We start from the raw sequence: 25,366 nt of genomic DNA on the forward strand, positions 1-25,366 counted from the left end.
CAGTCAGGATTTGCTTGCCCTGAGCAGGGCTTCACAAACGCGAGCGGGGCTGCACAAACGCGAGCGGGGCTGCACAAACGCGAGTCCCACTCCTCCTTGCTGAACTTGAGGTATCTCGACCCGCCCTCCCGGAGCATGTGGGCTAGAGTGGAGGTCTGGCTGCTGGACGGGCAGGCGTCGTCGCGATATACGTCGTGCTAAACCATGTAGCACGGTGAGACACAGATATGTGCCGGTGTGTAAGAGTCTAGGAGAAATGGCTGACGCCCTATCCCACTGGCAAGTGCAGCGCCCTCCACAGCCGTACTCCACTCACTCGGAGGGGAGAGTCGAGTCCGGCCGCGCGCCCGTGCGCCTGCCAAATTGCTTCGGCCCTAAGCCGCTAGGGTGCTGCGCATGCGCAGTTTGGCGTCGCAAAAGGTGTATTCGGCAGAGTTGGCAGGCATGCAGTGATAAATAAGAGGCAGGGAGGTTAACAAGAAGTGAGCCCAGTGGGCTAACCCGCATTAGGGGAAGGGGAAAGGAGACGATTATAGAATAACAGCATGCCAATGGTTGATGTGTAACGGAGCACCAAACAAAATTGGGTTCTCAGCGATGTGCCACAGACGGTGCTCACTGGCTTTCAGGAATCTCAGCAGCACTTTTTTTGGCCTCCAACAAGTGTGATGTGCGTTGCCATCGTAGCAGTATTTTGCTCAGTGAGAAAGGTTTTACACCAAGGTGCTTGAAAGCGGTGCCGAGTGCAAATGTCTGCGCTTCTAAAGACGGACAGAAATTTAGCGAGTAGCTATAAAGGCGCAAATAGCATTGTGCGATGACCTGGTGGTTGTGTATTCTACTCTTGATTAACAGAAAAAGCTCATTATGCAGTTCACTGAATGTATTGACATTACATTGATTTGTGAATGCTTTGCGCAAAATGTAAAACGTTGGTGATGCTGAGCAATTAATTTTCTTAGCAATGTCCCTACTGAGTCACTTCGCCAAGTAAGTTGTCCAACGCTTCCCAGAAAAAAAGATGTGTTTAGGCTTTTGTTTTGGCCAATATTAAGAGCGCTTCCCTCATTTCGGCTTCGGCATTCCTAAATAGCCCCCGTTCTCGATGGTGTCGAAGCCGACTAACTAAGTTGTTACCAAGAGTAGAGAAAGCCTAACAAACTAACATCATCTTACCTATAATTTCACTAAGCATGACTCCATACCAATGTAAAATAATTAATGAACTTAGCAAATTTAAACGAACCGCGTTTTAATAAAACTAGACTGTGTGGCTTAACGTCTCGAAATTCAACAGTGTGCTATGATTGACGCCGAACTTAGCAGCTCCGGAATAATTTTGACCGCGTGGTTTCTTAAACGGGTACCCAAGGGACCGTACACGAGTTTTCCTGTATTCCGATTCCTCTTGCTGGTGGCCTTTGCACCCGGCAATCGAACCTGCTACTTCGTTGTCAGCTACACAATGCCATCAATACTCAGCTATCGTGGCATGTAACAGCTTTTCCGATCATCACATATCTTCAGCCAGATTTAGCCCTTCAAGCATCTTTTAGCAGTTCATAGGTGACGACGAATCTAAGCGAACTTCCATTCAGGACCTCACTCCACGGTGGTCTGTCAGTCAATTGATCCCTGCGGCTTCTTGAGTGGAGCTCTAAGTGGTGTTTCCGAACCTGTTCGATTGAGTGTCCAACTCGGCTGTGGCAGAAAGTCGGTTCCTCAAAAGCATTTGCGCCGGTTATCCACTAAGCTCTTTGAACAACATGAATTTCTGCCACGAGCCTCCTACTTTACAGCCGCACGTAAAAGACGTACACTTCTTATTAGTTCGACCTATTTTACTTCGTTAACCAGCATATCTTATTTAAATGTATTTCAGACAATCAACTTCACCTCGTGAGGATGACATTCCGGAAGACGGTGCAAGGCGTCAACGTGGCATGCTTCTTTCCTGACGATGCTGTTATTTCCACACTGTCTTACGAGCCACGTGAGGACGATGTTTTCGTCACCGGTTACCCCAAGAGTGGCACGACTTGGGTACAATACATCGCCTACGGCGTTTTTCACGATGGCGAGCCACCGTGCGATCTCTCGCAGTTCATCGCGGAGACACCATTCCTGGAGCTCTTCGGCGCAGACTCCGTGGGGAGCATGCCGAGACCCGGCACAATTAGGACACACTTGCCCTTCGACGAGAGCAGATTTTCATCTCGAGCAAAGTACATATACGTCGCGAGAAACCTTTACGATGTTTGCGCATCATCCTACTACCAGTTATTGACGCACACAGTCAATGAAGAGGACGTAGGAAGTTTCGACGAACACCTGAAGCGTTTTGTCGCCGGTGCTAGTACGTCCGGACGCTACTTTCAAGACAGTCTCCTGCCTTTTTACTTACGCAGAAAGGACAGTAACGTTCTGTTTTTAACCTACGAAGACCTGCACAACAACATTGGGGCACAAGTACGGACGATTGCTCAGTTTCTAGGTCATGAATACGGCCAACGCATTTCCAAGGATCCCACGATGTTGCAACGCGTTGTCGAAATGTCTTCGGCAGAACGCATGCGCCCTGTCTTCAAGGAATTCCTGAAGGCAACTATCGATTTTGCGGTGTGTCACAGGAGCCGCAGAAATGCCTCGATCTGTCAGTCCCTACTCGTCACCCAGAAATTCCTCGACAACCGTCCTCCCAGACATGAATTTGTGCGGAATGGTACCGTCGGGAGCTACAAGAAAATATTTTCTGAGAATCAGGCAGGCATGCTGAAAGAGTGGATAGCAGCCAGTACGTCAGGCAGTGATGTCATGAGTCTTTGGTCAGGAGTAGGCCTTCCTTAAAATCAAGATTTGATGTTATTAAAGTGCTTCCGGTTTCAACCATCGTTACAAAACGACAGAGGGGTCTATACCTGCTTAACTAAACACTGAAGAGGAACCGTTAAACTAGTGCTACGCGCGGACAAACGCCTACAAACTGTTGAGGTGTATCCGCAAGAGCAGACCAGCAAGACCAGGGCCGCAATAGACGAAGCTTGAAAATTAGTTCGCGCCAGAAGTCTAGAAACACTTCCGTCTACTGCCCTGCATCAACCATTGTCAGTGGTATTGTAAGAACGTTTAGACTTCACAAGAATTCTGCCGCAGCGCAACGAAGGAACACGGACAAGAGGAGCCGACGCAAGCAATGTCTATCAACTGAAGCTTTAATGACACATAAGAAGTGTATGTAAACACAGCTGCGCAAACTAAAATAAATAAAATGAACAAGCCCACCAACAAAGGGAACCAAACACCACACAGGTGTCGTTGCCTATTATTCAACTCTGCACGTTCACTCTACGTTCCAGAGATGAACGGTTGGCTTACACAAACCATTGCTACAGTCCGGATATGACAGGTTTGAGGCGCTTCCTGTGTACGCTGATCGTTATCTGTGTGTTTACGATGCCAGTGTTTGCAAAATCCGGTGCACAACCGACAAGAACCACAACGGTTTGACAAATCGCATCTTGGTATGCATTAGTGCAGTGTTCATTGAGGCGGGCAGTGGCTGCTCTTGTGGATAGGTATTTTTTTAGACTATTTGAATATCCCAGTAATAAACCAAACAAAGTTTCACGTCCAAGAAAGTTAGAACCACTTGTTCGGCCTTTCGTGGGCATGGAGAACACGCTTGTACAAAAACAATGAAGCGGCATTTGCGTAAAAACTTGCTTATTATAGTATTCCTTTATATAATAAATAGCTTGTTGGATGATCCACTGTGGATACTTTACTCCAGCATATCAAAAGCACAAATATAGAAATAGCAGTAAGTTCGCACCACCGAAATCCTAATTTGGAGGCATAAAGTTCAGCGTAGCATATAAGACACGTTGGGTATTGCATGGATATTATTTCGTGGGAAAACGATTCATTTAACATGGGGAGAAAATTAGAGCTCACTTTTTCTCTCATCAATTTCATGCGGAAACCGCAGGGCAAGCACGTCAGCGATAAGTCAAAAATGTAAAAGCATTTTCGCGTCTTGGAACCATCTTTTCAAAAGCCCTTGAGCGTTCCTGGATTCAGCCTTGGTAGCATAAGGATTATTTGTTAAATGACAGCCTTTTACAGGGAGCCAAAAACCACGATATGATTCGAATCCACGCCATAGCGAGGGATTCCTGATTAATTTTAATCGCCAGGGCTTCTTCGTCGTGCCCCCAAAACACATGACACGGGCGTTTTTGCATGTCGCCTGCATCGAAATGCGGCCTTCACTGCCCGCAATGAAATTCACAACCTTGTGCTTAGCAGCACAGCGTCGTCAGCGCTAAACCACTGCGAGTGGTCACTTTTAGAAGGCACCGCAATATTTGCTAATCAATAATCAAGCCGCTGTTCGAATCAAGGTCAATAGCAAGGTGAGCTAGGCGACCTTGCTTTTTTTCGTGAAACATTCTTGCTCTGCTAGACTTACACACAACCTAGAAAAGAGGCACAGGTATACGAACAGTATATCAAGTATGCTTGTATGTGTGCTTCTTTGTGTTGCTTGTTACACACAACCTAGAAACGGGGCACAGGTATACGAACAGTATATCAAGTATGCTTGTATGTGTGCTTCTTTGTGTTGCTTGTAGCTAGGTCCGCTTTATTGGCTTTTTGCTATAGCTTTCGACGAGCAAAAGTTTTTAATGTTTCGCTAACCAGCCTGTCGTAAAGCTACCCTGTTTCAAACTGAATCATGTTCAGTTTATTTGTGTAGTGTACTCGTGATTTTCAGTTTGTTACGATGTTGTGGCGTATGTGTTGTGGTGATGACCGAATTCTTAATATATAGCAAAGTGTAAGTAGTGCTCTGCGGGGCTGTAATGAAGGTTCATTACAGCCGACGTATAAACTTTGGACAGGCGATGTTCTGTAGGCACCGCTCGCTAGTCGTAGGCCGAGATTATGAACTGGATCAAGACGCTTAGTGTAGGACTGCCTAGCTGCGGAGCCAAGGTGTACGGAACCAAGGTGCGGACGAGCCGTATGTAAAAATACTTAAACATATCTATAGCGGCCCCACAGCCACCGTAGTCCTCCATAAAGAAAGCAACAAAATCCCAATAAAGAAAGGCATCAGGCAAGGAGATACGATCTCTCCAATGCTATTCACAGCGTGTTTACAGGAGGTATTCAGACACCTGGATTGGGAAGAATTGGCGATAAAAGTTAATGGAGAATACCTTAGTAAGTTGCGATTGGCTGATCATATTGCCTTGCTTAGTGGCTCAGGGGACCAACTGCAATGCATGCTCACCGACCTGGAGAGGCAAAGCAGAAGGGTGGGTCTAAAAGTTAATCTGCAGAAAACTAAAATAATGTTTAACAGTCTCAGAAGAGAACAGCAGTTTACAATAGGTGGCATGGCACTGAAAGTGGTAAGGAAATAAATCTACTTAGGACAGGTAGTGACGGCGGATCCGGATCATGAGACGGAAATAATCAGAAGAATAAGAATGGGCTGGGATGCGTTTGACAGGCATTCTCAGATCATGAACAGCAGGTTGTCATTATCCCTCAAAAGAAAAGTGTATAATAGCTGTGTCTTACCAGTACTCACCTACGGGGCAGAAACCTGGAGGCTTACGAAAAGGCTTCTACTCAAATTGAGGACGACGCAACGAGCTGTGGAAAGAAGAATGATAGGTGTAACGTAAAGGGATAAGAAAAGAGCAGATTGGGTGAGGGAACAAACGTGAGTTAATGACATCTTAATTGAAATCAAGAAAAAGAAATGGGCATGGGCAGGACATGTAATGAGCAGGGAAGATAACCGATGGTCATTAAGGGTTACGGACTAGATTCCAAGGGTTAGGAAGCGTAGCAGGGGGTGGCAGAAAGTTAGGTGGGCGGATAAGATTAAGAAGTTCGCAGGGACGACATAGCCACAATTAGTACATGACCGGGGTTGCTGGATAAGTATGAGAGAGGCCTTTGCCCCGCAGTTGGTGTAGCCAGGATGACGATGGTGATTATTATTATTATTATTATTATTATTATTATTATTATTATTATTATTATTATTATTATTATTATTATTATTATTATTATTATTATTATTATTATTATTATTATTATTATTATTATTATTATTATTATTATTATTATTATTATTATTATTATTTAACACCCAAGGCTGGGTAGACACACAGGGTTAACCTTTGCTGCCTAGAAAATGAGAACTAATAAGACGTGAGTAGAAGACAGGAAAGATTCCAAGTGAGAGAGAAAGAAGAAGATTGGTGAGGGGGACAGGAAAAGGCAACTAACGATTTCCCCGGGTAGGTCAGTCTGGGGGTGCCGTCTACGTGAAGCCGAGGCCAAAGGGGTGTGTTGCCGCCGCCAAGGGGCCGTCAAAGTCCAAACACCCGGCGTTTGCTCAACCCCAAGGATCCCCTTTTTCCCGGACACGGCTAAGCCGCGCATGGTTAAATGCGGGAGGGTCCAACCCTCGTGTGCTCGGCGACGTGGTGTCGCAACACACCAAACGCCTGCTGACGCAGACGCCCCTGTGGGGGTCGCCACAAGGTCTCTCCAAGTTTCGACGAGTACTTCTAGTGTTTCTTCGACGGTGAAGCAACATTCCGAAGACAGCTTGCTCCCCTGATGCCCCCGCAGAAACGAGAGCAACTACCTCTTCCTCAACAACGAAAATCTGCTCCATGATGTAATACTGCAAGTCAGAAGGATCACCGAATTTCTAGGTAAACAGTACGCTCGCCTCGTCACCAGAGACCCTGTAATGCGATTCGTCCACATGTCCACTAAGGGAAACATGCAGCTTGTTTAACAAGGATATCATCACGGCCACATTTGAGTTAGCGGTGAATCGTAGCAGCAGGAGAAACACGCAAGCGACCCGGGAAGTATTTTGAACGTCCTGGAGTTCCTTAGGAACCGGTGGCCAGGGCGTGAATTCATGCTTGATTGTTCCGTAGGTGGCTACAAAGACATTTCTCATAACTGTCATACAAAGGTGCTGATGGAGATTATTTCTGCAAAGGCTTCTGGCAGCAACCTTATGAATCTCTGATCGAGTACCAATATTGAGTAATACTATTTCATGTACACCTAAGTTAAACTTCCAGCGTCCGCACTGCGGATTACTGCAGCTAAAAATAAAACCTGACTTTGCTCGATCACAGAGGCAGAGCTCAACCGCCATTGCAACTTAAATGCCTGACTGGTTACATAATAACAACTTAACATTATAATTCAACGTCCCGATGCACAACACGGTTCAGGAAATCAACGGCGCACCATAGATGCGGAGAGAGAATACATAGGGGATGGCAGGCGTCCACTACCGACTGTGTTTATTCACAACAAGAATTTCCTTTTTATGCACAGCCAAGGTACGTGAGAGTTGCGAACATGCTACAACAACAATGTCCATAACAAAGCGAGAATGCAAGGCGTTCACCAGCACATGCTAATCAAATGACACGCGCAAAAAAGTTGCTGAGAAAAAGCAGTTCCTTATCGAGAAGGCCGGGATAAAGACGTCATGCTGACCCAAGCATCATCCCTTCGCTTGTTATAACAGGCCTCTACTACCTCCCTCTCAGTCTTATCTTTACCTCTGCAGATAAACTTCGTTTATCGAAGAGGTGATGCTTGTGTCAGCATGGAATCTTTATCTCCTCTCGATAAGGAACTGCTTTTCCTGAGCACATCCTTGCATGTGTTTGTGTACTAGTATGCGTAGTTGATCATGTACCATTTGCGCTTTCTTTAAAAATTGAGGGGATTTTACATGCTGAAACCACAATCTAATTATGAGGCACGCCGTATTCGGGGACTCCGCGTTTATTTTTACCACCTGGAGTCTGAGTACGCAGGTGTTCTTGTATTTCGCCCCCATCGAAATGCGGCCGCCGTGGCAGATATTTGATGTCTCGGCCTCCTGGTTAGCAGCGCAACACCGAGGCCACTAAGCAACCACGGCGGCTGTCTTTCTTGTTGTTATTGTTTCAAACAATTTATTGTATTTATTTATTTCGGTACCTCAAAGGCCCCGAGGGCATTACATAGGAGGGAATTATTATGCAATCATAGAGTACAGCAAGGTTACATTTACATAGGAAAGAACAAAATATCCTAAGTACATTTAAAATGGAGCGTTTACAAATCAAACACAAAGTAGGAGAGTGCTTTATATGTCATCTTACAATCAAATGATATGTATATTATACAGCATATTGATTTCATGCACATTGACGGAATTAGGGCTGCTGAATGTCCACTTGATCCGGATACATAAGCTATTCTATCGTAATGGACGCTACACCAGTAAGCGTAACTATTTGTTCCGGCATATCATTCCACTCCTTTACTGAGAACATAAATGGTGAGCTCTTATATTTTAACGTTCGTGCAAAACTTGGTTCTCCTCTCAGGCGATTATCTATACGCGAAGAACCATTATGCGCCGGAAGAATATTCCTAGTTGCAAAAACTGCATTGTTGTAATGCATCGAGTGAAAAAATGACAAATCCGGGTAACCTGCGTCGTGTGTCAAGATTATAGAGATTGAGTCTTGGCTTGAACACCATTGCACTCTGATAAGATGAACATGTAAATAAAATGAACCTGGCTGCCTTGTTCTGCACTAATTAAAGCTGGCTTGAAAGGTCAACACTATTTGGATGCCAAATGTTGGGAGCGTATTCTAATGCTGAAGTAACGAGAGTTGTGTAGGCATGCAACTTCGTTTCGACATTGGCAGCCGACAAACGGCTCACCGTGATCACGTGAGTTGTCTGTACGTAAAACGTGAATTCTTGTTCTGAATAAATGTCACTTGGAAGTTAGCACCGGCTCTGTCGTATGTGTTCACCTTCCGGGCCTATTTTCCGACAATTTTGTGAAGCATGACTTGCCGACTAACTCAAACGAGTATTTTGCACAGCGTGGGGCTATTAGGGCAGCCACGCTTAAACATCCGCAGTAGTTGAACTGCTGCGATTCATTGGCACGCGTTAAAAGTAACACTGCGGCTCTTTTTCCACATGGTAGATAAATCGGCTTTGTTGCCAGACAGCACTTTCACAAACACCTGAACCAACCGCAATTCGCGCGCCAACACTTTTGAGTTTCAAGCTTAATCTTCGCGAAACCTCAGCTAATTATCGCGTACATTCCTACGCTGTTTTGAATACAACGACTATTACTCGTATCTGTTTAGATCACGCCAACTAAACTGAACCTCCAACACAATCGAAAACGAATAAACCCCATCCTCGAAAGGTGGTTGGCGCCATTTCATGGCAGAGAACAATACCACTGCGCCAATTTTGTAACCTTCGAGATCAGCACAATCGCAGCGTACACAGAACGACAGTAGCAAAGTTCAGTGCAATGACCTCTGAAGAGCTAAGTGTGTGGTTCCACGTTCTAGCACAGTGGGAATAACGAAAATATTCTGAAGACAGTGAGAACGTGGCAAAGACAGCCAATAATTTGTGATAGCTCCATTTTTACAAGGTGCATAAAAAAGCTTGTTTGGAAAGTAAAGTATTCGCAAGTGCCCCTTATGTAATCCCAGGCCCGTTCCACACATTTCATAAAATATTGTGCCAAACCTATTCAACTCAGTAGAGCAGCATCTTTCATTCCGCACCAATTGGAATGCTGCTTCTGAAAACGAAACCCACGACTTCATGGAAACAAATTATGTTAAACTATGGAGTTTTACGTAACAAAACCACTTTCTGATTAGGAGGCACGCCTTAGTGCAGGACTCCGGGAATTTGACTACCTGCGGTTCTTTAACGTGCACTTAACTCTAAGGACACGGGGGTTTTCGCATTTCGCCCCAATCGAAATGCGGCCACCGTGGCCGAGATTCGCTCCCACGACCTTGTGCTCAGCAGCCTAAAACCATAGCCACGAAGCAACCACGGCGGGTGACTTCATGCACAGCCGCAGAACAAATTTCAGTGAGTAACCAATATTACACTTCAGTGATTAAGGCCATTCCAGAGGACAGTGAACACATAGCAGCGCTGAGCTGTCACAGCACTTTAGTGTGCTAAAGCCCTAGTAGTATTCACAGGTAAGGAAGAAGGCAAGCTGTAATCCTCATTTGCTACGTTCAGGTCTTTATTGCCACTTGTTCTGCAAACAAGGCAAGTGTACATCGGCGGGGGATATTTCTAGGTACCGCTTTATATGTAGCCGTGCTATACGCAGAAATATTTCTGCAAGGATAAATGACTAGGGCACCGTGAGCCCCAACTCGGCCATCGTGCACAAAAAACGTTTCTGCGCCCACCTGAGTCGTCATTCACGTCGCAGTTCTGAAAGCTGTTCTGAAAAAAAATGTATCGATGATAAGGGCTGCCTAGTTTTCCTTTTATCTTGACGTCCTTCTCTTGAATAGGAGCTTCATTCGAAGGTGTACAACGTTTAAAACGCGCCCGCGTTCCAATTTAACCGCTAGCTCCACAGTGATAAGATCATACAGTCGCACCGGTCATCTGGCTGAAGCGCGACAAGCGCTTCGAAAACAACAGCTGTGTTCTTTAGATAAGAGCCTAAGCAGCCATCGCCAGCAAGCAGTAGACGCATTGCCTTGCAAGCGTTTGCTCCTGAAACACCCACCCAACAGCACTAGTTACTGCCGTTGGGGTTTTCTGAAATTTCGGGGAAGAAGCTTTGGTAATCACTCCTACGGTGAGTATCCATAAATAAATAAATAAGTAAACTTTATTTACTTTGGATAGGAGGAGTACACCTGCATATCGATTACGTACAAATGCTTCCTATCGGACACAAATAATACCACTACAATCTCTTGCACATAAATGATTCATCTTGCTGCATCTTACGGCATCGGTGCGGCAAACGCTACTTGTCATTCGCAGGCAAGCTTCGTCTCATCAACTCCCTGGCCAACGCCCACTGCACGAAATCGTGCTTGAGGAGCTGCTTCAGCGCACCGACAAATAGACTGGTGAGAAAGCTTTGACAAGATAGGAATGTCAGCGACTTGACTAGAGTTTGCGGTTCCAACGTAGCGTCAAAGATGAACGAGAAGTCGTACGCACCTGATTTATTGCGCGGTTTCTCTGTCTTTCACTATTAATTAGTCGCGCCTACGCAAATGTGCCCGCAAGCACCCAACATTATCGTTTTACGTAATTGTTCATGCGTCCAAACACTTTGCTCACTAAATTAAAGTAAACTTTTATCTTTTAACATGTGAAATTTGGATTGCCTGCGCGTATCTGTGGCGCTCGTCACCCGCATCTCGAGTATAAAGTCTGCTGGTCCTGGCGTTGCGGCATTAGACGGCAGGGAAGAGTGAGAGAGAGATGAAGGGGAAAGGCAGGGAGGTTAACCAGATATCAGTCTTCGGTTCGCTACCCTACACTGGGGATGGGCCATAGGGGTTAGGAAGAGGACAGAGAGGAAAGCGTTAAAAAAACAAAACAGCACGCACTCACGGAGACACACACAAACAAAAGGCAGTCCAGTTAAAGGCGTTCACAAAGGCCGGCAGATCGCAAAAAGCGTAGTAGTGCTTGCACGGCCTTCTTCTGTCACGTTAGGTATTTTCGATGGTGCAGAATTTTTTTTTTTTCAGTAGCGGTTGATCATCCTGCTGGTCAAGTTCCTGGCCAAGGTATTCTCTCTGAGGACTGTACTGCGGGCAGGCGCACAAAATATAGTCAATCGATTCTCCATGCCCGCAGTGGTCACAGGTTGCGGTGTCGGTCATCCCTATGCGGAATGCATAGGCTTTGGTAAAGGCAACGCCCAACCACAGTGGATACACAAGCGTGGCTTCACCACGGCGAAGCTGTGATGGCGCTCGAAAACTTGATTGGGGATCAAGGAGTATAGTCACGTATTTCTTAAATGTCGCTCATTCCATTGCGACCTGGTGCACTGCCGAGGAAGCAGGCGGAGCTTCCGTGCTGCGTCAGTTCTAGAAAGTGGAATTGGTACGTGGTGCTCCTCGGTAGGGCTGAGCGGGCAGCTTGATCGGCCCGTTCATTGCCGATACTTCTACAGTTACTTGGAAGCCACTGGAAGGTTATTTCATGGCCTGCATCACTTATATGGTGTAACGTCTCTGTAACGTGAAATATTAGCTGTTTGTGCGGTCCGCGTCGTAGAGGGAGCAGTAGAGACTGCAGTGCCACCTTCGAATCGCAGAATACCGTTCACTTGTGTGGCGGTTCATCACCAATGTAATGAAGGGCGGTAAAGAGCGCTGCGAGCTTTGCTGCCGTCGATGTTGTCGCGTGAGGCGCCCTAAATTTGATTGTTGCAACTTTCGCTAGTATAAGGATTGCCGCCGTGGAGCTCTTTGGCAGCACAGATCTATCAGTGCAGATATGCGTAGAGTCATGGTAGTTCTCGCACAAAAATAGTAGCGTGAGCTGTTTTAGGGCTGAAGATGATAGATCAGCTTTTTCGCGAGGCCAGGTACTGTCAGGTTTATTTTTGGCTGAGCGAGGCACCATGGAGCAATCGAAGGTCTCACAGCCGGAGTGAAACAAGCTGGTAGTGATTCATCATATGCGGTTATCGTTTGGCTGAAAGATGTGCGTGGTCTGTCCGCTGGTAGAGAGGCTAAGTGGTGACGAGGAGTCCTGGCTAGATGCCTTATATGGGTCCTGAGCACTTCAATTTTAATGTGGGCCTTGACAAGGTAGTCTCTAGCGATTACTATCGTAGCCGCTGTTGAAGCACTTTAAGGCAGGCCTAGACAGATCCGGAGCGCTTGAGCATGAAGATCTTGTATTGTGCGTTGATTAGTTTCACCTTTGTTGGTTATTGCTGGCAAGCTGTATGTCTGATAGCCTAGAATAAGCACTCTGTACAGTTGTAACATGGCACTTGTCGATATTCCCCAGGTCTTACCAGTGAAAAACTTGAACAGGTGGCAGATGCGTGTCAACCATTTTTTCACGTACGATACGTGAGGGCTCCATGACAAGTATCTTGTCGATTATGACACCTATAAACTTGTACGGTCGAACTCGGAGTATTATTTGACCATTTATCCTTATGCTGTAGTTTGCCATGGGTTTGCGCGTGAATGGCACTAGTGCGCATCTCTCGGAGGAAATTTCCAGGCCTCGATTGCGGAGGTGGGTAGCAGTTTGGGTGGCGGCTCTCTGAATTCTCGCTCGCAACTGTGGGCGTGTTACTGCAGACGTCCATATGCATATTTTACCTGCGCACATTGATAGGCTACCAGTGGTTGGCACGTGCTCAAGGAGAGCAATCAGGGTTAAATAAAATAACCCAGAGCTAAGTACACCACCCTGGGGGCGCCGTGGTAGCTATAATGTAGAGAAGTATGGCCTTCCTCGGTGCTTACAAAAAATAATCGCATGGAGAGATAGCTCCGTATCCATTGAAACATCCGACCACCCACTCCTACCTCTGCCAAAGCAGAGAGGATGGCTTGATGTGTAACGTTGTCATACGCCCCTTTGATGTCGAGTAATAAAGAAGCGCATAGACGATTACGGCATTTCTCATGGTGAATGCATGTGACGAGGTCGACGACGTCATCGATCGATGATTGACCAGGTCTAAAGCCCGCCGTGGCATGCGGGTAGGTGATGTGGTCCTCCAAGTACCACTACAGGCGTCCTACGACCATCCTCTTCATTACTTTGCCCACAGAGCTTACCAAAACGATCGGGCGATATGATGAGAGTTCCAACGGCGACTTGCCAGGCTTCAGCAGTGGAACAAGGTGGCTTGTCTTCCACCTTGTTGGTAGCGTGCCGTCTCTCCAAGATTCATTGTATAACTCAAGGAGACCACCTCTCGCTCGCTCCCTCAGGTGACACAGAGCTCGGTAGGAAATTCCATCAGGTCCTGGTGCTGATGTGCGGCTACACAAAGCTAATGCTGCCTTAAGTTCGTGGATTGATCATGGTAGATCCATGCCCTTATCACGTGGTGGTGGACAACTACTCGCAGGCGATGGAATGTTGATAGCTGGGAGTTGGCCGGATAATCTGGCGCAGAAATCCTCTGCCACGTCAATCTCCGATCTCTTTTGAGAGAGGGCAAGCGCCTTGAATGGGAATCGCTGTACGGGGAGTGTCCGGAGACCGCACACCGTTCACAGTTCCCCGTGGTTGCAATAAAAGCTTGCGTGGATCTAGCGACTCACAGAAGGCAGTCCAACGTTGCAATTCTAGGTTGTCTAACCGGCGCTGGATTTTCTTTTGCGTGCGTCTCGCGGTCCATAAATCGTCCATTGTCTTGGTACGTCGGTATCTTCGTTCAGCACGTCATCGGATTGCTCGAAGTCGTTCTAGTTCCACATCAAATTCCGTCAGTTTCGAAGAGCATGTGAGAGTACGCATAGTGTCTTGCACCGCGCTCTAGATTGCCTCTTTCAACTCGAAAGATGGATTGGCGTCGCAGTGTTCTTTCATGATAGACTCCAATTTAGACCAGTCCACTCTTTGGATCGTATCCCGTATTTTCGAAGAGGACAATCCTCTTATCTCGACGTGCGTGGGATATTGTCGCTTCCGTGCGTCTCTATGTCCGCAAACCACCCAGCACGTCTGACAAGGCTTCGTGAGACAAGACACGTAGAAACGTAGGACGTCCATCATTAAGCAGCCAAAGTTCATTACTGAAGGCGATAGATACCAGAGCCCTCTCTCTCGCGTTGATCTTCGAACTTCCCCAGAGTATATCATGGGCGTTGAAATTTCCAATAATGACCCAGGGATTGGGAGTTGAGAAAATTATTTCTAGTAGTTTTATGTGATCAAATCGACTTGACGGAGATAGGTGCCCACAAAAGAAAAGGTCAAATTCATTTTCCTTACGTTTAGGCATATATATTGATTAACGTCATTAGGGGTACACGCTGATGAATGTGAGGTCACGGCGAATAAACGCCAAAACCCTACTGTTTTCACCAACATTTGACGACATAAATTATTCATATCCAGAAAACCTGATCATGTTCGGTAAGTTCGGTTCGAAAATGACGATAATGGGAAACATATTGGCATACACGAAGTGAAGGAAATCCGAAATGCCCGCTCTGAGTCCACGGGCATTTCACTGAAGAATAGCTGTTTGTCCGACCTCATCCCTAAAACACAGTGACTGGGGAGCCATGATCTACTCAATGATTGCCAGCACCGGACTCAGAGGGTCCAGTACTTGAAGCGCATTTCTGGTAGCCTGTCTGTGCATGTTGTTTAACCACACGCGAATAACAATAATTCAAGGCCTAATAAGAGCTATCACTTGCTCATCTGTTTTTCGTGACTCCTCGGATACAGCACCTTGCTGTACTGTGGGCGGCTTCTTCTGCGGCTCTTCTGCTGGTCGTGTAAGTGGAAGTGGCGGCCATTCCTTTGTAGAGAGACATCTGGCAGGTTTCTCCGTTCTAACATCGGTGTTTGGAGTGCTGGAAACTTCCTCTGATCGTGGTGCTTGACGAGGTGACTTTTCTTGAAAAGTTTGTGTTTTCCGTCGTGAAGTCTTTCGACAGTGACGTCGCTTCGCCGCACTTTCACAGCGGTCTCTTTGTGGGTAGAGTTGTCTCTCACCATTTGTTTAAGAATGGTGATCTCTTTTTTGATCTAGGCACAGTCTTTGGAAGCGGCGCAGTGGTCGCCCTTACAATTAGGACACTTCAATGTGGAGGTGCTACAGTTGTCTTCTGAGTAGGGTTCGGTGCATCGAGGGCACATGGCGGAATTTCTGCAAACACCCTTCACATGTCCAATCTTCTGACAATTCAAGCATTGCATTGGCCTTGGAATAAATGGTCGAACCTGGTGGCGAAAGTGGCCAACTTTCACGTCGGGTGCAAGGCAGTCATTTTTGAACGCTATCCCCACACAACTTGTATTGCCGAGGCGACCAACATGCACGATGACGCTATGTTCACTTGCTGGTTTTATGAGAACTGGAAGGCCTGCGTTAGGTATTTCATGGTCAATGTCATAGATGACTCCTGTTATTGTGGCACAATTCGATGGCGCGATGGAACGGACCTTGATGTTACCCAGCTGAGTTGCATGTTCTAGTATGTTCAGCATGCTCGGATTCATCGCATTGATTGCCAGCATGTTTCGCCTAGTATTTATCCTGACATCCTTTATGTCATTCGACACGGTGTTTCCTAGATACACGGAGAGTGCTTGCCTGTTGAGGACGCGAAGTTGTAAGTGGCGTTCTGTGGCACAAGCAGGATGGAGTGAGGCCATCGTTGAGACGCTGTTTTCACGGTGTTCGACCTTGACGTCGAAGAAGCGTTGAGAATTCTTCGTTTGGCCTTGCGGTACTGGACAAGTCGAAAGCTGTCTTCCGAGGACTCGTCACCTGATTCGGAGCACAGCTCTGTGTCCTCGCTATCACTCCGTGTATTTCCTCGCTTCCTGGATCCGATGTCCGCGGGTGAACGGGTACCGGAAGGGTCTTCGAGGTTTGGTGCATCCATCACCGCGATGTAAGGTGTGGTAGACCCCACAAGTGCTGTGAGAAGTCCAGAAAAGCACAGAGACGGGCGCAGGTTGGAACATTTCTGTACGGCTGCCTACTGAGTATATATTATTGCTGCTCCTGCCGCTGCCGTCAGACTACTACCGGTGCTGATATGTGTAACATGTCTGCCCCTGTTCTCTTTCTTTTTTCTTGTTTGTATTTTTTGTAGAAACGTATGAAGTTGCACGCGTAGCAATGGCAATGAAAGAAATTTGTTGCTTTTCATGCGAAGCTGAATTTGAACCTATTGAGGCAGCGCTAGTTTGCGCAGACTGCGAGCACCTATCTCACATTCAAGAATCCTCTGGCCTCGCAGAAAAGCAGTACAAAAGCAAATCAGCGTCTGCTAGGCAGAAGTGGGCGTGTCTCACGTGTGATGCCTCTAAGAACGCGAAAGAAGGCCAAAAAGTTGCGGCCAGTGCCGACGAGATTACGGACTTTAGAACACTGTTTCTTAGCATTAACCGAAACCTGGACGAGCTCATGTCCCTTAAAAATATAATTATGGGGTTTTACGTGCCAAAACCACTTTCCGATTATGACTGACGCCGTATGGGGCACTCCGGAAATTTGGACTACCTGGGGTTCTTTAACGTGCACTTAGCTCTAAGTACAGGGGCGTTTTCGCATTTCGCCCCAGTCGAAATGCGGCCACCGTGGCCAAGATTCCATCCCGCGACCTTTTACTCAGCAGCCTAAAACCATAGCCACGAAGCAACCCCGGCGGGTGACTTAGTGCACAACCGCAGAACGAATTTCAGTGAGTGAGAAATATTACGCTGGAGGGATTAAGGCCATTCCAGAGTACAGCAAACACCTCGCAACTCTAAGCTGTGGCAGGACCTTAGTGTGCTGAAGGCCCAGCAGCATTCACAGGTAAGAAAGAAGACAACCTGGAAGCCCCTTTTGCTACGTTCATCTCTTTAGTGCAGCTTGTTGTTCTACGAACAAGGTAAGTGTACATTGACATGGGATATTTCTAGGCACCGCTTTATATGTCACCGTGCTATACGCAGAAATTTTTCTGCAAGGATATATGACTCGGGCACCGTCCGCCCCAACGCGGCCATCGTGCACAAAAAACGTTTGTGCGCCCACCTGAGTCGTCATTGACGTCACAGTTCGGAAAGCTGTTCTGAAAAATGTATCGACGATAAGGGTTGCGTAGTTTTCCTTTTATCATGACGTCCTCCTCTTGAATAGGAGCTTCATTCGAAGGTGTACAACGTTTAAAACGCACCCGCGTTCCAATTTAACCGCTAGCTCCACAGTGATAAAATCATACAGTCGCACCGGTCATCTGGCTGAAGCGCAACAAGCGCTTCAAAAACAACAGCTGTGGTCTTTAGATAAGAACCTAAGCAGCCATCGCCAGCATGCAGTATACGCATTGCCTTGCAAGCGTTTGCTCCTAAAACACCCACCCAACCGCACTAGTTACCGCCGTTGGGGTTTCCTAAAATTTTTGGGAAGAAGCTTTGGTAATCCCTCCTATGGTGAGTATCAATCAATCAATCAACTTAATTTCCTTTGAATAGGAAGAGTACACTTGTATATCGATTACGTGCATATTCTTCCTATCGGACATAAATAATACTACTGCAATCTCTTGCACATAAATGATTCCTCTTGCTGCATCTTACGGCATCCGTGTGTCGAACGCTACTTGTCATTCACAGGCAAACTTGGTCTGATCAACACCCTCACCAACGCGCAGCACACCCAATCGTCCTCAAGGAGCTGCTTCAGCGCGCCAATAGACTGGTGAGAAAGTTTCGACAAGATAGCAATGTGAGCGACCTGACTAGAGTTTGTGATTGCAACATAGCGTCAAAGACGAACGAGAAAAAGAAGTCGTACGTACCTGATTTATTGCGCGGTTTCTCTGTCTTTCATTATTAATTAGTCGCGCCTATGTAACTGTGCACGCATATGCCCAACATTACCGTTTGACATAATCTACCATGCGTCCAAACACTTCGCAGTCTAACTCAATTGAAGTAAACTTTTGCTTTCCACATGTGAAATTTCGACTGCCCGCACGCATCTGTGGCGCTCGTCACCGGCATCTCGAATATAAAGGCTGCTCATCCTGCCGTCGCGGCATTCGGTGGCAGCAGCGTCAGGGAAACACCGAATATAAGCCTATGCTCTGCTTTTCGCAGGTTGGTACCTTTCTGTACGGCTGCCTTCCGAGAATATACTATTGCTGCTGCTGTCGCTGCCATTAGACCGCTACCGGTGCTGATATGTGCAACATGTCTGCCTCTGTGCCCTTCGTTTTCTTGGACCCGCCGTGGTTGCTCAGTGGCTATGGTGTTAGGCTGCTGAGCACGAGGTCGCGGGATCGAATACCGGCCACGGCGGCCGCATTTCGAAGGGGGCGAAATGCGAAAACACCCGTGTGCTTAGATTTAGGTGCACGTTAAAGAACCCCAGGCGGTCGAAATTTCCGGAGTCCTCCACTACGGCGTGCCTCATAATCAGAAAGTGGTTTCGGCATGTAAAACCCCAGAATTTAATTTTTTTTTCTTGGTCGTATTTTTTGTAGAAACGTATTAAGTTGCATAGGTAGCAGTGGCAACGAATCAAATTTGTTGCTGTTCCTGCGAAGCTGGATTTGAACCTACTGAGGCAGTGATTGTATGCGCACACTGCGAGCACCCATTTCGCATTGGAGAATGCTCTGGTCTCACAGAAAAGCAGTACCAAAGCAAATCAGCATCTGCTTGGCAGAAGTGGGCGTGTTTCACCTTTAAGGCCTCGAATAATGCAAAGGAATGACAAGAAGTTGCCGCCAGTGCCGATGAGATTACGGACATTGGATCACTGTTGCTTAGCATTAACCGAAAGCTGAACGAACTCATGCTCTTAAAACACATTATGTGGTTTTACGTGCCAAAACCACTTTCGGATTATGAGGCACGCCTTAGTGCAGGACTCCGGGAATTTGGACTACCTGCGGTTCTTTAACGTGCACTTAACTCTAAGTACGCGGGGGTTTTCGCATTTCGCCCCCGTCTAAATGCGGCCGCCGTGGGCGGGATTCAATCCCGCGACCTTGTGCCCAGCAGCCTAAAACCACAGCCACGAAGCAACCACGGCGAGTGACTTAGTGCACAACCGCAGAACAAATTTCAGTGAGCAAGCAATATTACGCTGGAGGGATTAAGACCATTCCAGAGTACAGTGAACACATAGCAGCTCTTAGCTGCGGCAGCCCCTTAGTGAGCTAAAGGCCTAGCAGCATTCACAGGTAAGAAAGAAGGCTAGCTGGGACCCTCTATTGCTACGTTTATCTATTAATTGCCACTTGTTCTGCGAACAAGGTAAGTGTGCATTGGCGTGGGATATTTCTAGGCAGCGCTTTATATGCCGCCGTGGTGTACGTAGAATTTTTTTCTGCAAGGATAAATGACTCGGGCACCGTCAGCCTCAACGCGGCCATCGTGCGCAAGCATTTATGTGCCCACCTGAGTCGTCAGTGATGTCACAGTCCTGAAAGCTGTCCTGAGAAAACGTATCGATGATAAGGGTAGCATACTTTTCCTATTATCTTGCTTCCTATTAGCTCATTGGTATGGGGTACAACTACTTTTGTTAATTTGCATAAATTACTTGTCTTGCAAAAGAAGTTTATTCGACTGCTCTTTAATATCCACTACAACTCCCATACTACAAACTCGTTTCAAGAAGCCAACATAATTTCTGTGTTAAAATTAGGCCAGTACAAGTTAACAACTGCATTTAGGCTGGAAGTAAAACTGAACTGCTCCTTTCTACGAGAACTTCGTAGCCTCGAACTCAATGACAAATTTTATGTTACCCGTCATGAAGAAATGTGGCGGGTGGTCACACCCAGAACAAGTTATTTAAGGCAAAAGCTATCATTCACAATGCCAATGCTTCTAAATAAATATAATAATCTAGGCGTTGATGTCACAAAAATAACGGCCGAAGAACTGAGATACTTCTTCATGCATGATTTTTAAGTTACTGGTTAAGTGTACTTCTTCTCGGCTACTATGTACATAACGTTTGCATATATGCTTGTGTATATATGTGTGTATATATATGGGTATGCGTATGAGTGTGTATGTATATACGGGTATAAGAATGCAGGTGTATATGTAGATGCATGTATGTGTTCAGCGGTGTCTACTTGTTTCATTTGTATTCACCATGAGAACTACACAAGCTGCTTAAGTATTTGTTATCCGGACGCCAGTGGCTCTGTATGTACACGCGTATGTATGTGCATGTGTGTATGCGCGTATGTGGGTACATGTGGGTATATATATATATATATATATATATATATATATATATGGATGTGTAATGCATATATGTGTACGCGTATGAATTGTTGTTGCCGAATATTCTGTAAGGGGGCTGCGGGCCTCGTCACGCTGCCTCTACTGGAGGCCTCTACTGGAGTAGCTTTTACTTGCAGCCTCCTCCATCAAGTAGATGGAAATAGAGTCGTTATATTGTGATATTCCAAAGCCACAGTATGATTACGGCGCACCATAGTGGGGTACTCCATATTGTTTTGAACATTGTGGTTCCCTAGCGTGCGCCTAAATCTAAGTACACGAGCGTTGTTATATTTTGTCCCCATCTGAACACCACCGCCGCCGGGACCGAGATTGAAACCATGACCTCGAGCTTATCAGTGCATCACCGTATATACTAAGCTTCCACAGCGGGTAGCACTTTTTTATCACTGCATCATTTAATGCTGGCGGATATATGAAATCAGCGGTTCCTTGAGCCCTAAACTTTGTGTTAAGAGACGGTCAATTTACAACGATCGGTCAACAAACTAGCCCATCTAGTCCCGGCAGAGCTATGGACTATTTGTACGGCCTATAGGAAGAGTTCGGCATGCCAAGTGAATGAAATATGGTAACCTGCTTTTCGTACCATGGCAACACTTCTTTTCGTGAAGGCAGCTCCTCTGTGCGGGTTATCGCAGAACTTGTGCATATTTATTGATTCTTTATGCTGAGATCTCCAAACCCCGCTTGCGCCGCCTGATTGTGGAGCCTTCGGAAAATAAACGGTGTGGCATAGGCGGAGCTGATGCAAGTAGTCGTCTGCACGGTACACGCATGAAGCCTTCACTTGTTCTTTGTTAGCTCCTAAAGAATCGGGCGCGTTAGCAAGGATAATGACTCTGCAAAGTAATTTTCATCCCATTGCGTGACCACGCGTGCAACGCATTGACAATTGCAGAGCTGTACAGGTTGCAGCGCCCATTATAGGAGTCTCAACCAACCGCCTGGATGTTTTGAGAAAGCTGAAGGAAAAGCCTGGGTGACGCCATGCACCGTATGCAACACAACATTTGTAGTGACCAGATACACTTGTGCTCATCTCATTCTCCGAAAAAAAGTCTGCCATTGAAGTTTCCTTTTTTTTACCCGTATGACGTTCACTCTGTCGGACACGTTGAGGAAGTCTTCCGTCATTGGTAAATTAGCACTCAGCTTATATTTACGGAAGCAAAAGGAGCAATTAGGTCCACTGAGCAATCTACAGAACTGGTGGAATGTAGTGTAAGTAAGTTTATTATGGCTACATTGTTACCAACAAGCAAAGTTGAAGCGACAATACCTCTCGGCATTTCGTGTCATTAAACTTTTCTCTCTCTCTGAAGCGACTTGCTTCCTTTCCAATGTAGTTTGCTTCGCGTTTTTTATTAGCTTTTTGCTCGCTTTAAAACATGTTCTCAATCTTTCTGGAAAAACCGCGTCTGCCAATGAAGGTTTCAGTTGAACATTGTCTTAAGGAGAACAAGCTTTCCAACTTCTAATCATCCGAGGGGATCTACAGTATGCTTACAAAACACAACATTCTTGGAGAAATAACAAAGTATTTAGGATATGCCAAGCTATTTTACCCGTTTCCTGGTCCCTGTGAGAAAGCTTCAGCTCGGGAGGTCTCCTCTAAATACGTGCGAACGGATAAATTCTTTTCATTCGCTTCCACTGCACCAAATTTTATTGTTTTGCTTTTTTTAAGGGAATGTCACCGACTGCTTGTTCTTGTTATTGCTATAGTAAATCTGTTTGTTAAAAATGTTTGTGGGAAATCGAAAACTGAGAAAATGCCTAAGAGCAGTGTATCAGTTGTGTAATTCCGCAATAAAGAAATGCCACAATTATGTAAATTCCACATATTGAGATATATAAAGACACACTTGAGGTAATGTACACCGCTTTGTAATTTGCCACAAATATGTGCATAGGACCTGCTAGGAATTACGCAAATTTTGCAACAATTTCACACAACCTCCACACTCACGTTTCAAAATTATCTACTTGAGAGGCTCAAACAGATGCAGTTTATAGCAATGCGATATTATTTGTGCTGTGTTATAAATTTGTTAACTTAGTGCTTGAATTTTTTTTCATTGTGCGATTTCAATATTTTTTGTAAAATCTCTCAAGCCTGTAATATGTGAAATGTTATCACGCTTGTGATAACATTTTTGCAATGTGTCCTTCACCTCGTTCCTCCCATTATAATCCCCCGTTATGACACTTCTTCCCTTCTTCCCCTTCCCTTACGTAGAGCATCAGGCCAGATGCACCATTTTCAGGCAGACCTCTCTGCATTTTACAATCATTAAACTACTTCTTCTTCTCAAGCCTGAATAAAAATTCGGCGCCCTGTCACCGGTAGAATGTAGGTTTGTCTAAAAAATGCAAGAAAATGTATGTTTGAGTCAATTCCTAAGTTTTCTCAGCATAGTGTTACTGCGTCTCCTATGCATTTCTATAGAGATATAAGAGTTGGCCCTAAGTTGAAGCTCCCTCTCGGAGCCCAGCATTGCAGACTTCCGGTTCTGTGACAAGCGATCAATCATAACTGAACATTTCTTCGCCCATGCGGTCATTCTGCAGATTCGCCACAAATTCTGTGCACCAGCTCAAGCAAAGTGGTCCCCTGAAAGAGATATAACCGAAATGGCCAGCGACGCCTTCACGTACATCGAGGGCCTTCACATTGCCAAGTGTTTTCCCGAAGACGCTGTCCGATCAACCATAGCCTACAAACCGCAACCGGAAGACCTGTTCATCGTGACTTACCCCAAATGCGGTACCTCCTGGATGCAGCAGATAGTGTACAACATCCTCATGGATGGCAACGTGCCCGACGACAAAACGGACGCCGTACTGCGCCTGCCATTTCTCGAGATCCAAGGAGCCGACGCCGCTGTTCACGCTCTCAAGCCCGGAGCGTTCAAGACCCACCTGCCCTTCTGGCTGCACCCTTACTCACCCGATGCCAGGTACATCTACGTTGCCAGGAACCCGTACGACTGCTGCGTGTCGTTCTATCACCACACCAGGAACTTCCCTATGTACTACTATGAAAACGGGACGTTCGATGACTTTCTCGACAAGTTTGTCAACGGTAAAGTGGACTTCGGTGACTACTTCGACCACCTCTTGTCGTGGTATGAACATCGCAATGACGCTAACGTGCTCTTTGTCACTTTCGAAGACATCAAGCAGGACACGAGAGCTTGGATACTTCACGTGGCAGAGTTCATGGGTGATGCTTACGGAGCTAACCTTCGCGAAGACGCCGCCTTACTGGACAAGATCGTGGAGGCCGTTTCTTTCGAAAACATGAAGCGCCCTCTGAATTCGAAGTACGATGCCGACAAGACAAAACATGACACGGTTGAGCATAGCTCCAATAAGGACCCGTCTTCAGAGGCAAAAGAGTGGCACCCGACGTTGCTGAAGAGCCTCGAGGCTTTCAAAACATTCTTCGCCAAACCTATGAAGGGAAACTTCGCGCGAAAGGGCATCGTAGGCGACTGGAAAGAGCACTTTAGCGATGATCATGTAACTAAGATGAAGCTGTACATCGCTTCGAAGACAGCTGGAACCGACGTGATGAGCCTTTGGCCAGACATTCCTGTCAACTAATCTGAGCACCGTCGAATAAAGTTAAGGTAGCCGGAATGGTAGTGGCTTGCGCAGGAGCCAATTTACGGCTCAACGTTGGTGCGGGAGAGGGACCGTCGTTAAATAGTGGAAGCCGTTAGGGCACTTAATAGTAGGTGTCGGCCACGTTATTACAAAAGTATGATTGCATAGCTGCTAAATACACAATTTTGCACTTTCAATACTGAATTCATTGTTACACAATAGGAGTCGTTCAGAGTTCGCAAGTAAAAAATGTGCGTTCATCGAATAATAAACTTATTAAACCAGAATCGTCAGAGAAATGTTTTTCTGGGTGAAACCACAATCCTGTCAGCTGTTGCACTCCTTTTTGCAACATGACTGCTTGTTGGCCTAGTTGGTGCTTGCTAAAAGACATGTTCTTGCTGCGAAACCTGTTTTGTGAGTTTCAACTTGCGGCAAAAAAAATGTCTTCTTGCACTTGTGTTTCTGCATGGTCACCTAAAAAAAATTTTAAACAACCCAAAGAAGAGGACTTAAAGAGCGAGAAACCGTCCAATTATTCCAAGCACTCCTTATAAGCCGGGTCACATATGGCACCCCGTATCTACTCCTCAAGAAATCTGAAATTGAAAAACTCAACATCGTCATCAGAGAAGCAATCAAGAGCGCACTAGGACTTCCCAGTACGACCTCAACCGCGACACTCCTCAAACTTGGCCTGCATAAAACCTGGGAAGAAATGAGTGAAGCGCACAGAGCCAGCCAGCTGGAACGCCTTAAGCGGACTCAAACAGGCCGAGAAGTACTTCGCAAACTCGCATACAGCGAAAACTTCATAGCAGACTCAGACGCGAAAGCCCGATTGCCGCCACTTCTTCTTGACTCTATCTCACTC

General features: G+C 46.2%; 1 protein-coding gene across 2 annotated transcripts; it reads left to right on the forward strand.

The window, feature by feature from the left end:
* Nucleotides 1–17,912: 17,912 nt before the first annotated feature.
* Nucleotides 17,913–24,904, forward strand: LOC135906817 (sulfotransferase ssu-1-like). 2 transcript variants are annotated; one of them, XM_065438414.1, is made up of 3 exons: nt 17,913–18,036; nt 18,220–18,304; nt 23,452–24,901. In XM_065438414.1, the coding sequence occupies exon 3, from the start codon at nt 23,515–23,517 to the stop codon at nt 24,487–24,489; it is 975 nt and encodes a 324-aa protein (XP_065294486.1). In that variant the 5' UTR covers nt 17,913–18,036; nt 18,220–18,304; nt 23,452–23,514; the 3' UTR covers nt 24,490–24,901. The 2 variants fall into 2 exon arrangements, with proteins under 2 accessions (XP_065294486.1, XP_065294485.1); XM_065438413.1 differs by lacking the exons at nt 17,913–18,036; nt 18,220–18,304 and adding an exon at nt 18,578–18,705 and having other exon boundaries at nt 23,452–24,904.
* Nucleotides 24,905–25,366: the final 462 nt, after the last annotated feature.

This window comes from Dermacentor albipictus, chromosome 7 (genome assembly GCF_038994185.2).
Source record: "Dermacentor albipictus isolate Rhodes 1998 colony chromosome 7, USDA_Dalb.pri_finalv2, whole genome shotgun sequence".
NCBI classification, from domain to species: domain Eukaryota; kingdom Metazoa; phylum Arthropoda; class Arachnida; order Ixodida; family Ixodidae; genus Dermacentor; species Dermacentor albipictus.